The 15815-nt window shown below is 42.1% G+C and overlaps 1 protein-coding gene across 3 annotated transcripts; it reads left to right on the forward strand.

Annotated features, from left to right (window-relative positions):
• The first annotated feature begins 1753 nt into the window (after window positions 1-1753).
• On the forward strand, window positions 1754-15813 carry LOC120452011 (probable serine/threonine-protein kinase MARK-C). Of its 3 annotated transcripts, none has more exons than XM_039636051.2 (6): window positions 1754-2822; window positions 10246-10425; window positions 10492-11003; window positions 11067-11289; window positions 11353-11563; window positions 11631-15813. In XM_039636051.2, exons 1-6 carry the CDS (start codon window positions 2657-2659, stop codon window positions 13795-13797), a joined length of 3459 nt encoding a protein of 1152 aa, XP_039491985.1. In that variant the 5' UTR covers window positions 1754-2656; the 3' UTR covers window positions 13798-15813. The 3 variants fall into 3 exon arrangements, with proteins under 3 accessions (XP_039491985.1, XP_039491987.1, XP_039491986.1); XM_039636052.2 differs by lacking the exon at window positions 1754-2822 and adding an exon at window positions 6623-7158; XM_039636053.2 differs by lacking the exons at window positions 1754-2822; window positions 10246-10425; window positions 10492-11003 and adding an exon at window positions 6414-6515 and having other exon boundaries at window positions 11139-11289.
• Window positions 15814-15815: the final 2 nt, after the last annotated feature.

Consider the following 15815-nt stretch of genomic DNA (forward strand, 5'->3'; position numbering starts at 1 on the left):
GGACAAACTTAAAAAAGTTTTAGAAATTTGCACAAATTTTGGCATTTTATAAACGCAAAACGAACCATCAACCAACTAAAATGCATAACGAACGAACAAACAAATGACGAAATAGATACATATTTTCACACACTTCATTGGCTTATCGAAGGTATAAAATCGACAATTACAGGATAGATCTAGATCGCAACTACCGACTTCATAGGCAAACGGTCCGTGCAACTTTTAGTGCATTTAAATAAATTATAAACACAAAAACCAGGGCAAACACAAAAATTATCGAAAAGAAATACACAAGCAGTTCATATTTACGGGAGCTAAATAAGTAAAAGTAATGCGGGGGTTTGCGGCCAAAGAGAAGTTTAAATTGTAGTTAGAGGTGGACGGATGAATACGTTAGGATGGCATTTGAGGCAAGAAGGAAGATCATTACACCTTTTACATTAAACGACGATACAATGCCGATGCGATTTAGAATGCCGCAACCAATTTGAAACTGTACGTATTGAATTTATGTTTAGTGTCTGCAGCATGCGGGGGATGTGAAGGAAAAATGGAAGAAGGGAAAGAAGGACGGAAGGAAGAGGGATCGACGGGCGAAGAGCTAAATACATTTAAGGGTTAGATTTTCTGCGAAAGGACTGAAGTTAAGGCAACGTAGCGTTTAAATGCAAAATTGAATTGAAGATGAAACCGAGTGTTATGGATAATGGAGCGTGCGCGAATGCGATTGGTGACGAAAATTACTTGTTTTAAGGCTGGACTTATGTAATTTCGAGCAAAAACGATAGTAGCGAAACAAAAACATGTAAAATGCAGATACAATATTTTTATAATTAAAAAAAAGGTACCCCCACCCCTCAATCCCCAGCCCCCCCACCCCTGATCTTACTAAGTTTAATTAAAACTGCAATTATCGTTAAAGACGTATTTACTGTTTGTGATCCAAATTCATTGATTAAACGTAAACTACACAAAGATACAATTGTTGCATGGGCAAGGTTTGAAGTCCGGGTTCGCAAAGCACCCACAAGTACTCGATCCCCGGGTCTCAAAGACGAGGAAATCACGAGTCAATAAGCCAGGTTCAAAACTTGCAGGTGCGGCGTCAATGGCTCGCAAATACTTTCTGGTCGCAAAATATGTATGCACACCTTAAAGGACCGAGTGTTAGGAGTACTTTTGGACACTCTGCGAACCCATAGAAATAGAGCAGTAACAGTAAATTGTACTTAATTGAAAAAATTATATAATAAAACACCGCCACTTTGAAATATATTTACTTGAATCAAATAATATTAATGAGTATATATAACTTTGTACTTGAATAATATTTTATTTATATTTACCTTAAGTCAATAAAAATTCTAATAAATTATAATCACCCAAAAATGCATTTTGTTAAAATGTGGGGGGCGCTTTTTTAATAGTTTTCGACTTGTTAAGTTCTGCTTGAATTATTACAAACTTTATGGAAATGGGGTTTTTTGTACCAAAAGACGGAATTTTAAAAGAACCGCCAAAAGCGTTTACACTTCGTCAAGTAAAATACATGTAGAAGTCATGAGGGCGTTGCCACCCCACTGTAATTTAGCGAATTCAGCCACCAAGCAATCAGCGAAGTTCCTCACCATACCTTGGTAGAGTAGCCATACTGCATTGGAAGCGAAACACCTTAGTATCGCCAGCGTAGTGTGGTATTTTCGTTGCGCCGAAAAACGGCCCCACCAAAATGGCAGCTCCGGCCACACCGAACAATTCGTCGTCATTCGTCGGAATCATTCGAACTTTGAAAATGGATCGGTAGCTGGGAAGGAAACTTAAAGCGAAATACGCAAAGAAAACGGCTTTTGTCCGCTATTCAGCGATTTTTTTTGTGTTGTAATCAGCAGAGGAAATTTTAACGACCAACTCCACCGCCACACCAGCCCCAAAAAATAAAATAGAACTACCTTTGCACCACCATCACCACTACTACAGCCATCTCAACTACAACTACAACAACAGCAGCAACACAGCAATAGCACCACTGCACAGCCAAGCCCACAAAGAGAAGGTGAAACGCAAAAAAACAAAAAACACACAAAATAGCGCAGAAAATAAAACCAAGTCAGATAACCGAAAAAAAGCGGTGCAAATAGATAAACCCCATTTTTTGCTTGAGCTTTTTTCGCCTGTGTGATGAGAGAAATCAGCAGCAGCCATCGATTACAACAACAGCAGCAACACCAACGACGACGACGACTCAACCACCAAACTTGACCAACGAAGAATAAATAAACGGCGGAGAGAGATAGAGGGAGAGAGAGCGCGCGCGAGGAGAGAGAGGAGCATCTGCAGCAGAATTGAATCAGTTTTTTCATCAACCGCCGCAATTCTTGGCAATTGGATTAAAAACTAGAGGAGAAGAACAAAAACGGAAAACAAAAAACATCCCATAGGCGGCCACCATTTTGAATGAGCTGAACAAGAAGAGAGGAAGAGCGAGAGAGCGAGAAACTGCTGTTCATTTGTTGCACTACGCACTGCAGCTGGCCGCGGCGTAACCGTAAACCCTTTTCCAGCTTGGAAGCACTCTACCTGTCTCCCTCTAATCGCGTCCAGGAGCACCGTACAGTCCAACAACAACAACACCACTACCACCAACAGCCACAACATGGTGGAGCTGGAGGAGCACAAGTCCGGGACAGCTGCCTCTGCTGCCAATGCAAGCAACAACAACAACAACAATCACCCCCGTGGATCTGGGGACAGCGGCATCCGGAGTGGCAGCGGCATTTCCTGCAGCAACACGGACAACAGCTGCAGCCAGAGTCAGTCAGGTGAGCACTTTTAATGGTTCTGGGCAACATGTGGGTTTCCAGAACATGGGGCGGAACCTCCTAGGAACCTAATCTCTAGGAATCTTATACCAATAGCTAACCTGCAAGCTGTGGTCTTACTGTGGACTTTCTTTTGAAAAGCACCCGAAAAGACTTTATACTTCTAAAGCGCTTCGTGTGTCACCAGTTTAATTTTAACTAGGAATGATGAAATGATCGCAAATATTAGCTCTGACTGTGGATTTTGGCAGGAACCAATTGGAATTTCACCTATTTCAGTTGAAACTGCGTAGCAAAATGGTGTGTTGCCTAAATTTATAGTATATCTGGTAGGCAACTGTTATTTGCGTGCCAAAATAAAGCTTAGGGTGTAGCTTATAATTTACTGAATTAGTCATTATTATTTTGACAATATGGCGAACATTATCTGCTTCTTTAAAATGTATCTACAGAACGCAGTTCTCCGTTAATAGTGGAATGTAAATTACAACTCCTAATAGTGGTAAAACAAAAGTTATAACGCAAGTTATAGGATAGTTCTACTGAAAAGCAATGGTTTATTGTAATATTTATGACTATTTGTTGATTTGTATCGCCTGCAGTAGTTTTCAGTTCCTCGAAAGTTCCGAAACATACATACATACATCGGGTGGCGGGTTGGACTACCAACCGGGGGTACAGAACCGACCATTGTTGCTCCTCCACCATCATTCCCTCCATTCTAGTCTCAGTTATCGGCAGCACTTTCGATTCGTTTACCCTTGCTAATCAATCGAGCGAACTAGGGAGCATTGACTGGGCCACACTGCGCACCGGTTGTCAGTGTATTTCCTTGACGTCACACAATGTTCGAGAACATGCATGCTGTCTGCCTGCCGGCGCCCAACCCCAACCCCAGCCCCACCACCCACTCCCCTTTCCTTCACTTTCCTTCCTCCCGCCAACAGTCCGTGGGGTGTTTACAGTTGTTCTGTTTCGCCAAGAGAACCACATTGCATCATGCGACTGGGGCCATTAAGCGAAATATATGTATGTAGTGTGTATGTGCCCTAATTTGAGGGGTATTCCAGCATCTGGACTTTATAACCATCACTGGTTGTGTTATTATTGTACACAAGTTCTTAATTATATGTGGGATTTCATATATGCTATTTAATAATATTGACAAAGATCAACTTAATCCACTATTTAAGCATATCCTAACTGAAGGTTAAGCTAGAAGTTTGTTTTCGTTTAGATAATGATTAAAGTCTACGTCTAGTCCATACTTTGTGTTTATTAAAAATAATCTTATGAAGCATGACAGATTATTGTGTAAATATACCAGATAGACCACTGAAATCCACTTATATCCCATATCCTATAAGACTGTGCATAAGTAAGCTGTTTCTGAGATTAATCAAATCCATATAGGTAAATGTTTGATGTAAAAATCTTTACCATTTCATACACTCTGCAATTAGGGATTATAAGTTCGTATTAAGCTGTTAGCTTGTACAAATATGGTTATGCATTTTGGGACATGTTCTAGTGAAATATTCCAAGCACAAGGGTATTCCAAACTTTTCTTCCTAGCTGTTCCTTTTCCCTGCTATTCCACCAACACCAACAAAGAGCAGCAGCTGCCGGCGATGAAGCGAAGAGAGGGAGATGGCACGAGTATCTGTGCCAGCTAGCTGAGACCGAGAAATTGAGCGTGTGCAGGCAGTTAATGGAAATGGAAAATGACTCATGATGGCTGATCGATTGAGCGTAATGCACTGGCACTCGTGTTCAAATGCGTATTCGTGCTCGAAATGCAGCGAGCGCGGTGAAATGTGAACAAACTTCCAAAGCTGCAACCACATACGGTACGATTATAACCTTCATGACGTTTATTGCACTTGGTGACGTTCGTTGCAGCCCAAAATAGAACGTCGAAACAAAGCGGACGAACGAACTGGTTAAAGCAGAACCACCGATGAGAGCGTGGCCTCCCACACATGTGTGCCTGCTCCCATTAGGAGTTTTGCTGGAGAGGATTTTGCAGCTGCAATCAACTGAGTGGAAAACGCTGTCAGTCGGGGCCCACCAGCTGAAAGCTTGTTTTCCCCCATCGAAACAAACCTATTATCAAGAAGTTTTTCATTCTAACGAGGCTGTTTGGAGGACAGCCAGTGGGTGCCTACGTGCAGCCTCCTCCGATTCATAAAATCAGCCCATCCATATCTTCGTCTCTGTCTCTCTCCCTTGCGCAAAAGCCCTGCGAGAAAAATTAATTTTTTAGCTTTGGCAATGCCGCAGCGGAAAAAACGTCAGCTGAATCCCCAAAGGCATATGTTGTTGTTTACTGTGCAAAAACGAAAACAAAGCATGTTAAATGTAGTTTTTGTTTTGCTGTTTGCCCTTTCCACTTGTTTGCTTTTAAACAGAACTCGCGCACATCACACCACCTTCCATACTGCTTTGGTGTTGGAGTATGTCTCTCTCCCTCGCTCCCGTCTTTCACGACATTTTCGGCCTACGTGCGATTCGGTATCGCAAAACGTACAAAAACAATGGAGCAGGGCTCTCTGCACTGAACGAAAAATAACTGTATTAATTCAAAAGAACTACAAATCAAAGCTTTAGGATGTTCGATAAAGTACTTTTAAATTGTGTGCCTTTGTAAAACTAAGTTCTATCCCCTCAAACTCTCAAATACTACAACCATATTTCTAACTGTGTACTCTCTTTTTACAAGAGCTTAATTGCATCATGTAACGCTCTTGCGCACCGGTCTTTTCCAGTGCCGCTCTCTTAATCTCTACCACTGGCTCTTTTTCGGCCACCTTCTGCTTCTCGGTCTGTCGCTTTGTTATTGTTTTTCCTGTTGCTGTTTTTGTTTTGCTTGCGGCGTGTCGGCCACAACCACAAAGCTACTTCTTGTGAAAACTGGTTCTGTGTCCAATGAATGATGTGGCTTTATCGCCGCTCTCTTTCCGCCGCCGATGCGTTGGTGTGCGTGGGCTTATTGGCCAGGTTGTGTGATAACACAGGTATCGTTGAAGGTATTGGTATCGGTATCGGTTACCTCCATGCCTTAATCTGGCCTAAACTAGTGTGTCAATATTTGCACCTCTCAAAGACCAAGATCTCGATCGGCAAAAACAAAGCCAATGTTTTCTTTTTGCCATCGAGTTCTCAACAAATATGAATTTATATCGACTAACTCGATGAATAAACATGGCCGGTAATTGCTGTGCATTCGATTTGAAACCGGATTTTTGCAACCAGAGGCGTTTCTCTTCCGGGCTGCTTTTTTTTAAATTTGTTTGTAAGCAAGAGATCGGGGTTTTGTTTTCGCTGTCCTATGACGAACAATATTTCTGGTCGTTCGACACTTGCAATTATTGAGCAGGTTATGCCCCATACCATCTAACTACGTATCTATGCTTGTACATACATATGAACATACAATGTATGTTTATTGCTACCCTTGCAAACACGTATCAAAAAATATATAAGTACAGCACAGGTCATAGTAATAAAACCGTTGTGTTGCAGATTTACAATGTATAAACTGGCTTCCCTGCTGTTTTGGTCCAACTTGATTTGTCATAAAGATGAATAGTTTGTTGATACCCTATGCGGGGCACTATCTTTCCAACCTCTACTGTTTGTAGATGTCTGTTTGTTACAACAACTCTCGCTCTCGTTTCGGCCGCTCTCTTCGTTCGTCGCCCACCGCTCTTTGGCGCTTTTTTCGCTCATCGCGCACTGCGGTAGTTTTCGGTTTTTGTCGCTCCCCGAAAGCGGGCGCGTGTTTGAATTTGATTCTTTCCTCGTTGGCGCCGCGCGACGTAGGTCCGCAAAGATTTGTCCGTGTTTTTTCCATTTCTTTCAAATTCACTTTTTTGGCCAATTGGTTTTCGCCGCACACCCAAAGTCGCCGGTACTATACTTATACACACTCATTCACGCGAAACAAATCCAATACGAAATTCCCGGCCATTTGATCTGAACAATTTTCCGTGTGCTTCCTATAATAACAATCATTAAGCGTGCAGATTGTTGTTTTCGTTTTCGTCGAACGAAAAGGGAAAAGTGTTGTACTTTAAATCAAAGATGATACAACCGGAATAGGGTTAAAATTAGCCCGATATCGCAATAAAACAAACAACTAAACCGAAACTAAAGCAATACAATATCGACGGGGAGCAATATAATATCGAAAGCAGGCGGTTTTATCTACGCATTGCAAAAAACGTGCCGCCCAGAAGAAGAACAAGCAGCAGAACGGGCGTTGCTTAGACAAATTGCGTTGCGATTAAAAGGCGAACAACAGCAGCAGCAGCAAAGGCAGCAAACATGTTGGGTAAATACAACAACAAGAACAACAACAAACTCTAGGAACGAAATGAGATGAGAGAACTTTCGCACACACACAGATTTGCTCACTCGCACCCACACAACATGACGGGCATGTGCATCTGTGTGTGAGGGGAAACGTTTCGAAATGCCGGTTTTTGCATTTTTGTTATTGTTTTTGGTTCGAACAAGTTTCCGCTACATTTTACAGGCTGTTAATAGCAATTACATTTTAGGCTTGTCTATTGTCTTTTAAAAACTGATTTTTAATTATTTCCAACCGTTAAGATAACTAAAACGACCTTGATATACATTTTATGTATAATAACTATGGTAATAAATCCCATTTGGTTATTCTCTAATTTAATTCCGCACATCTTATTTTTTATTGTCATACGTTATGTTCTGGTTCTCTCGCCATTTTCATACATTTTTTCGCTTTTACAATTTCATTTGCTGCGCAATAATTTTCTGCTTCTTTACAGCACACAAACACATGCGTGCAGATAGCGTACGTGTATGGTGTGTGCATGCCCGTGAATTCATGCTGGCAAGAGATGAAGGTGGCTTAAGAAGAGAGTGAGTTGATGGGGAAGCAACTCTTTAGCGTTCTAGACCTTTCGCAAGGAAACTAATAAACCAATTTGTTAAATTTTCTTAATAATATTTCTTATTCCAAAAGAGTACTTTTTCCTTATTAAAGTGTGTCTTTAAATGTAGGATGAATACAAATTTTAACAAAACAAAAATTTTTAAAATAATTAAAAGGCATTTCAGTTAAAAAATTAATATGTATTTATATAAAACTGTAACTTATTTTTGCCTAGAATTAGATCTGACGTCACAGCTTGCAGATGTTGAGCGCTGCTAATTGAGAATTTATTCGAAGTGCCCTCTGTCGCACTTTCACCCTGCCATGAAGTAATACCACAAATGAGAGCGAGAAAGAAACGGACCCACCTTATCTTCCTCTTCCTCCCTACTCTCCACTGCTCTCTATTTACTAAAAGCTCCTCATGTGCGACCGCATGTTGTTTCTCCTCCCTTTTTTTTTTTTTTTTTTCCACTGGCATTATTTGAATTGAAATCGGCAAAGTTAAGTGCCAAAAGCAAACCTTTTGCTTTGCTCGCTTTTTGCGTAGTTCGCCCGTCTTATCAACCTTTTGTTTATTCACTAATCGAGTGGCCACCGTATTATTTTGCGTTTCCTACCTAGACATTTGATAACTTATTATGGCACTGGCTTCGATAATGTTTGCGCAAAGCCTTAAAATTGAAATTTCTCAAGGTTTTTCTCTAGACGCTTTCGATTCTTGTTTTGTTTTCAGCTTTGCATTATCTGCTAGCTTGTGTTTTTTCATAGCTTTGCACCTGTAGGCGAACTGTCCTTCATCTCGGTTAAACTTTTAAACTTTGAAGAACCCAAGTCTGATCTCGATTCCAATTGGAAGTTTTTTAAAGCAATGTATAACACAATTTTATACGTAGATATGTATGTATGTACATTGTTATAAACTTCTAAGGGCCATGTGCAATTGTTGTTTAAATAAAACAAGTTTACTTCATAATGAAATTTACTTTGTAACGAGTATAGGAGCTTTCCAAAATTACATTAAACTGGCAAGTACACAAGTACACACATAAAGAGGCATCTGAAAAGCCGGCCGGCAAACCATGAAAATATTTTCCTAGGTTTTCGTTCGTATCAGGTTCTTTTACATAAGTTGGTTTGGCTTGTTAACGCTTGTCTAGCCGCTGATGAAATGTTGTAAGGGCATTTCATCAAATGCCTATTGTCGTCATCACCTTATCGACTTGCATCTGAAGGGATCGGATGATGTGTTATGCCGACGTCAAGCACGGACTTTTTGTGCCGGAACTGCGGAAATTGTTTATGCAATTTAAACAAAAATACACACGTCTTCAGCACACTCACATATCTCTTGATCATCAAAACCAAATGATTTGGCGAAAAATAACATACATACATACATTAATAATTAAATGCGCAGAATATTCGGCGGGCGTGTGTGAAAGAGTCCATTTCGATAAACAAGAGAAATGCAAAAGAGTTTGAACGCCGCGTCTGTTTCTGTTGTCTCGGCGTTTATTTACGCAATTGATAACAATTAAAGCTGACCAACAAATAGGCCAAATATTATATTTAGAATAGAACGGAAAGCGTGCGACGAATCACGAAACGTGTGGGTGGTTGAGATGGGAGGACCACACTGCATATAAATTGGACATTCATTTGAAAGATGACGGAACCAGAAGTTAATACATATACTATATTTGACAGTGAGACGGATATTTAAAGCACCCTTACAAAAGAAAATACTTTAATTAGAGTTATTAGAGTAACTGTACCCCAAAGTCGTTGAATCCTCAGCGATTTCTGCTGTAGAGTACTCCACCCAATAACTGCAATGAAGCGATACTTATTTACAATGCGACGTGACTCCAGGCTTATGTATTAGTTCTTTAGTCGACCAGCTAGATCCACCGAAAGATATCGCTCTGGTGCAGCCGTCGTGGACTTTATAAATAGTGACCGGGCTATTGACAACAATTGAAGAACAGGCACACACTCAATCAAGCTGATCGCCGGTCCTCGGCCCCTTTGCTTATACTCCTCCGATCTTGGGATTAGCTCCAGGCACAGACCTAGCTCTGAACGATTCCAACCAGAAGTTTTCTATATAGCGGCCTGTTTGCGGCTGTTTTCTCATTATTTATTTTACATATTTATGCACACTTGCGGCGACTTGTTTACGACACGCGATTTGCTTTCTACGCAGTTAGTGCAAAAGTACGAGTATTTCTTATTTTATTTATATTCCCTCATTATTATTTTTATACATTGATAAATGCAAAAAAAAAAAAAAATAGGCATGCAAATATGGTGAATGTTTTTGATAAAAAGCTCATACCATACCATATCATACCATGGGACTTGTAACGTCGATCGTATTTCGATATAGAGCTAGACTATCCGCTTATTACCAGCTAGAATGCAGAAGTCAAAGGGTCGGAGCGAATTTAATTCGAAACTTTTTTTTTTATTGACATTGTCGCATTTTGTTTTTTACAGACGGACAGAATGAGCTGACGCGCTACAGCAGCGAGGATGTGTCGGGCAATGAGTCCAGCGAGGCGCCCAACATGACCGAGGTGGAACGCCAGGCGGAGCTTAACAGGCACAAGGAGGAGATGCAGAAGAAGCGGCGCAAGAAACGCATCAGTTCCTCTCTACATTCGTCAACCTTTCAGGGTGAGTATGGGGGTCAGAGAATAGCTGACAGGGTGCATTATCTAAATTATTCTTTTCGCCCACTAGAGCTGTACAAGCTGACTGGCGAGATTCTTGGCGAGGGAGCCTACGCATCGGTGCAAACTTGCGTTAACATCTACACCGATCTGGAGTACGCCGTGAAGGTGATCGATAAGATACCGGGACATGCGCGTGCACGTGTATTTCGCGAAGTGGAGACATTCCATCACTGCCAGGGCCATTTGGGCATCTTGCAACTGATCGAATTCTTCGAGGATGACGAAAAGTTCTACCTGGTATTCGAGAAGATCAACGGTGGTCCATTGCTAACGCGCATTCAGGAGCACATTTGCTTTTCTGAGCACGAGGCTTCGCAGATAATCAAGGAGATCGCCTCCGGACTCGATTTTCTGCACAAGAAGGGCATTGCCCATCGTGATCTCAAGCCGGAGAATATTTTGTGTGTCAAGACGGATTCGCTGTGCCCAATCAAGATTTGCGACTTTGATTTGGGTTCGGGGATTAAGTTCACCACGGATATCTCGTCGCCAGCAGCCACTCCCCAGTTATTGACACCAGTAAGTCGGAAATTATTGATGGCTTTTGATTATAAATACTAAGTGCAAGTACTTAATTTTTAGGTTGGCAGTGCCGAGTTTATGGCTCCGGAAGTGGTCGATTTGTTTGTGGGCGAGGCACACTATTACGATAAGAGGTGCGATTTGTGGTCCTTGGGAGTCATTGCTTACATCTTGCTCTGCGGCTATCCGCCATTTTCGGGCAACTGTGGTGAGGATTGCGGCTGGAATCGCGGTGAAAACTGTCGCACGTGCCAGGAGCTGCTTTTCGAGTCCATTCAAGAAGGTTCGTGGATACTATTGTTATTATCATTATTAGTATTAATATCATAATATTATTATTGTTTAGGACACTTTTCTTTCCCGGAGGCCGAGTGGCACGATGTCAGCGATGAGGCCAAGGATCTAATTTCTAACCTGCTCGTCAAGCAGGCTGCAAAACGCCTCAGCGCCGAGGCAGTGTTGAATCACCCTTGGATTCGTATGTGCGAGCACGAGCCACCGGCCAACAAGCATGCCAGGCGCCACAAGGCTCTGCAAACGCCCAGTAACATCCGACGGTAATTAGACAAATTATATTACCATTGATTCGCAGAAATAATTTGGGTTTTCGTATTTCATTTGCAGCAATCACCAGTCGGCAAGGGAAATCTCGCAGTTTGCCGAATCTGCCATGGCCGTCAAGCGCGTGGTCCTACAGCATTTCTCGATGCGCTACGATTATATGAAAGAGCGTCCCAATATCTACCAGCCATCGCAGGCCTACATGGACGCCTATAGCGATGAAAACTACAATCCCAAGCCGCCGGGCCATTACACTCGCAATCGCTCGCAGCGCAATCCCGCTGCCTCCTTGTGCAGCTACGGAGGGCGTATGTCCTCAATGCACGGCCAGCGGGCTAATAGCCGTCAGTCTTCCCGAAATGCTTCTCGCAATGCATCTGCAATTTATCCGAATAGCGGGGGCTTTAAGACTTTGAATGTTCATGAGGAAGATGACGACGATGAAGCTCTCGAGGCATTTGGCCGCATCGACGATGATGATGACGATGAGTGGGCGAGGTCAACGAGGGAATATCAGCAGCGGCGTGAGATGCAACAGCGCCAGGAGGCGCTTAGCGAGGATCACTATAGGCGTCAGAGCGGAAGCGAGGGCGACGATGTGGAAGATGAGGATGGAGAGAATGAGGACTATCAGCACTATAAGCATTATTGGCGCGAATTGGACGAGGACGAGGGCGACGACTATTTGTATGAGCAGCAGCAGCGCGTCGATGATATAGTCGAGGAGGAGGAGTTCGAGGATGAACCAAAGGAGGAAACTCAAGCTGACAATCTAAAGCTAACGAAAGCTTACGTGGAGCAAGTTGGCGAGACCAATGTGGAGAAATCGAAGCCACAGGACGATAACGGTGGGTATATAAGGGAGGACCTTATTATGGATAATATGGATTTGGAGGAAAAAACTCAGCAAAGCGAATTTGCTAAGCTCACCATAATGCGCAAAGATGCGCAGAAGGAGGAGAATGAGATAATGCAGCAGCATGATGAGGAGAAGAAGGAGGAAATACAGCAGGATGATGTTGATGGGGCTAAGAAGCAAGGACCATCAAGTGATATTAGTGCTACTACCATCACCGATAATAACAAGCAGCAAACACCAGTTATGACTACTACACACATTAACAACTGGCAAACTGGCGATGCAATTGAAGATGATGATGTTAAACTATTGGATAGTATTAGTGATTTAAATGAAAAGCTACCTGAAATTTATGAGACTGCAAATATTGTTGTCAACTCAGCGGCAGTGCCAGCAGCATCGACACCAGCAGCATCAGCAACACGCCCACCAACAGATAACCCAGCGGAAGATGATTCGAACGTAATCAAACCGACAACTGCTGCTGAGGGGACAACAATGCGAACGACTTTTGGCCAGGCAGCTGAAGAAGAAAAGCCTGTAGCCCAATCCCACACCGCTGGTCACCACAGCAAGACCGGCCGCACTGTTAACTTTGCCCCCGATGCATATCAGAACGACGAGGATGCCGATATCGATGAGGACGACGACTACGACGAGGATGAGGAGGAGGATCTGCACGAGCACAGCAAGCAACAGCTGCCTTCCAATGCCTACACTCGGAAGCAGCGACAGATGCACCAGCGGTACATTGTGCCACGCTACCAGCCTGCGGATCACGTTCCTCAGAGGCAGCACACAGAAAACTGGCGTTATCGCACCCATCACTCGCAGGAGCAGCAGCCGACAGCGGACTATCGCAAGTATCGCCCGCCGTTTAGCACCGGAGGCGGAGGTGGCCACCATGGCAACCAGCAGCGCAATTACTTGGGGAGCTTCTCGCACAGCGGCGGTGCCGCTGGTTACAAGATTGCTCCAATGGCGCCACCAATGCAGCCGCCTCCGCGGCACAACAGCGCCGGAAGCAGTGGCAGTGGCAGCGGCAGCGGCGGATCTCCGCCATCTGATGAGCAGTCGAACATTCGTAATTGGCGTCAGGATTGTGTTTACGCCCGCAGTTGCGGCATGAACCAGGGGCCGGAACAGCAGCGGCACAACCGTTCGTCGGGCCAGCGTGTCCCGCAGCAACCGCGGATTGGCAGTGGGCGCTTCGCACACCTGCAGGCGACCCAATTGATGGATGAGTTGCCTGATATGAGGATTGGCCTTTCGCCGCCGAGCGAGAGTGTGCTGCTCCAACGGCGCCTACGCCAGCAACAGCGGGCCAACGATTTGTCCGAGTACTGCGAACCGGCCACCGCCAGTGGTTAGGCCAAGTCGGTCCATTTTGGATAGATAACTCTGTTTTTCACGCACATTCTCTAAAAACCAACTTTCCAGTTCTATGATTCTTTTTGGTGCAACTTTTCAACAACTAACGTTTCAAGCAAAAGTGTACGCAAACTATTTAAATTCAAATAATTCCGCCACTGCAAACAGAGTTAACAAAAAAACCCAAAAAAAAAAAAAATAATAATAATAAAGTGATGAATTCATGTGGTAGGAGAAAGGGACTGCAGAGTGGAAACACACAGAAGCCGAGGGAAATTGAGAGTGGCAAATGTCTACGCTGTTTTGAAGCAAGCCAAACAGTCGTTCGAGATGAAAACAACAGAAAACAAATACCTTTTTTTATAAAAAAGATTCGAAAAATTGTAATTTATATTGCAGTATAATTTTTTATTATGAAAAATAAAAACGAATACGAAAAGTGTTTGGTCAAGAGATGCATAAAACCCTTACGACTCTTCTGTTTTGGTGAAATTGCTTAAATACTAAGTACTCTAAAAAAATTTTTCCATGCCTCTTGAGTCAAAATGATGATAATTTTTGAACGCCCGGTCCAAATACCAACATGTACAACAAATGAAAATTGTTAATATTTGTATAGTATGTTTTTATTTCTCATGACAAAAATTGTTATAGGAAAGGATAAACGGGCAGCAACAATAAGTTGAGTTTACAAAGTTAATTAAATTGTCAAAATTTCGAGTGGCTCGCCAATTCGTTGGAATCGAAATTTACACTTAAAAATCAAGCACTGTTAATATTATTTCGAAAAAATTGACATGTACGCAAGATAAACTGCAATATAAATGCAATTTTGTTTACAGCTTACAGTTTTGTACGCGTATATGCCAATTACTTGGAAATAGTTTACCAGTGTACAGTTCATTATTTCAAAAACTATTGAAACATATTAATTAAGCCCCAGTACTCCTCTACACTGACACCCACACACACACTAAGGCCAACTACACTGGGCCAAAATCTAACGAACTCTTGACATTGCAAGTTGCTCAACATTTTTTGATGGGCGTAAATGAAAGCATAGCATGCAAACCAATTTTGTTAAATACATACACCTATAATATTTAAAAAATTGTGATATAAAATGTAAATGTAAATGCACCTGAAGAAATCTATCTATCAAATGTCGCTGTGCCATCAACAACCACTTCAATCTACTGATAAGGCCGCCAGAGAAGGAACCTTTTCCACAGTCCTTATTTGTTTACGTCCCACGAAATCAATGTCAAGTGCATACACACCGATACTTCTATTTTTCCAACCAACAGCAACTTATACGAAAAACTTCCAAAAAAAAAAAAACAAAAACAAAATAAAAGAAAATTCAAACTGACAACAAAACAATTCAATGCAGACAAGTATAAAATGATAAATGATTGTTCATAATTTTAGCTCAAAACGTAGCTGACAAAAAAAAGTTGCCAATGGCTTCGTTTTGAGATTGGTTAAAGTTTTGAACATTTGCTAATAATAACGACAGCGTCCAATTAATTTAAACTATGCATGCAATGGATTCCTACAGAAGCAATCAAAGTTGCACTGAAACTGAAGTATTGAAGTGGAAACTATCGCTTTCGTTTTCTTTGTAAAACTGTGAGGAATGTTTCGCAACGAAACAAAAAAATAATAATAACTATGAGTTAAATTTACAAGCAGCGCTGCTTAAAATCCGATACAACTACACTCAAACAAACAGCACCTTGGTTTAGAAAATGTCCGTTAAGCCAATGGTTAAACTTAAGTCGTTACACTGTCGTTACAGCGCTGTTTTCGAGAAGTGAAGAACACCAACGATAATGCGGAGGAAGTCCTGCAGATAATTGATTAGCTGACCGATTTAATCAAGGAACATTTGTATGAAGAGAATTGGTTTTAAACGAAAAGCGAAGAGAAAAGAATACAAAGCCAGCAATAAACGAAAGAGTAGATATTGTTTTATACATATAAAAACTCAATAAAAACGCAAAATACATACAATG

Source organism: Drosophila santomea, chromosome 3R (genome assembly GCF_016746245.2).
Source record: "Drosophila santomea strain STO CAGO 1482 chromosome 3R, Prin_Dsan_1.1, whole genome shotgun sequence".
Lineage (NCBI taxonomy): Eukaryota > Metazoa > Arthropoda > Insecta > Diptera > Drosophilidae > Drosophila > Drosophila santomea.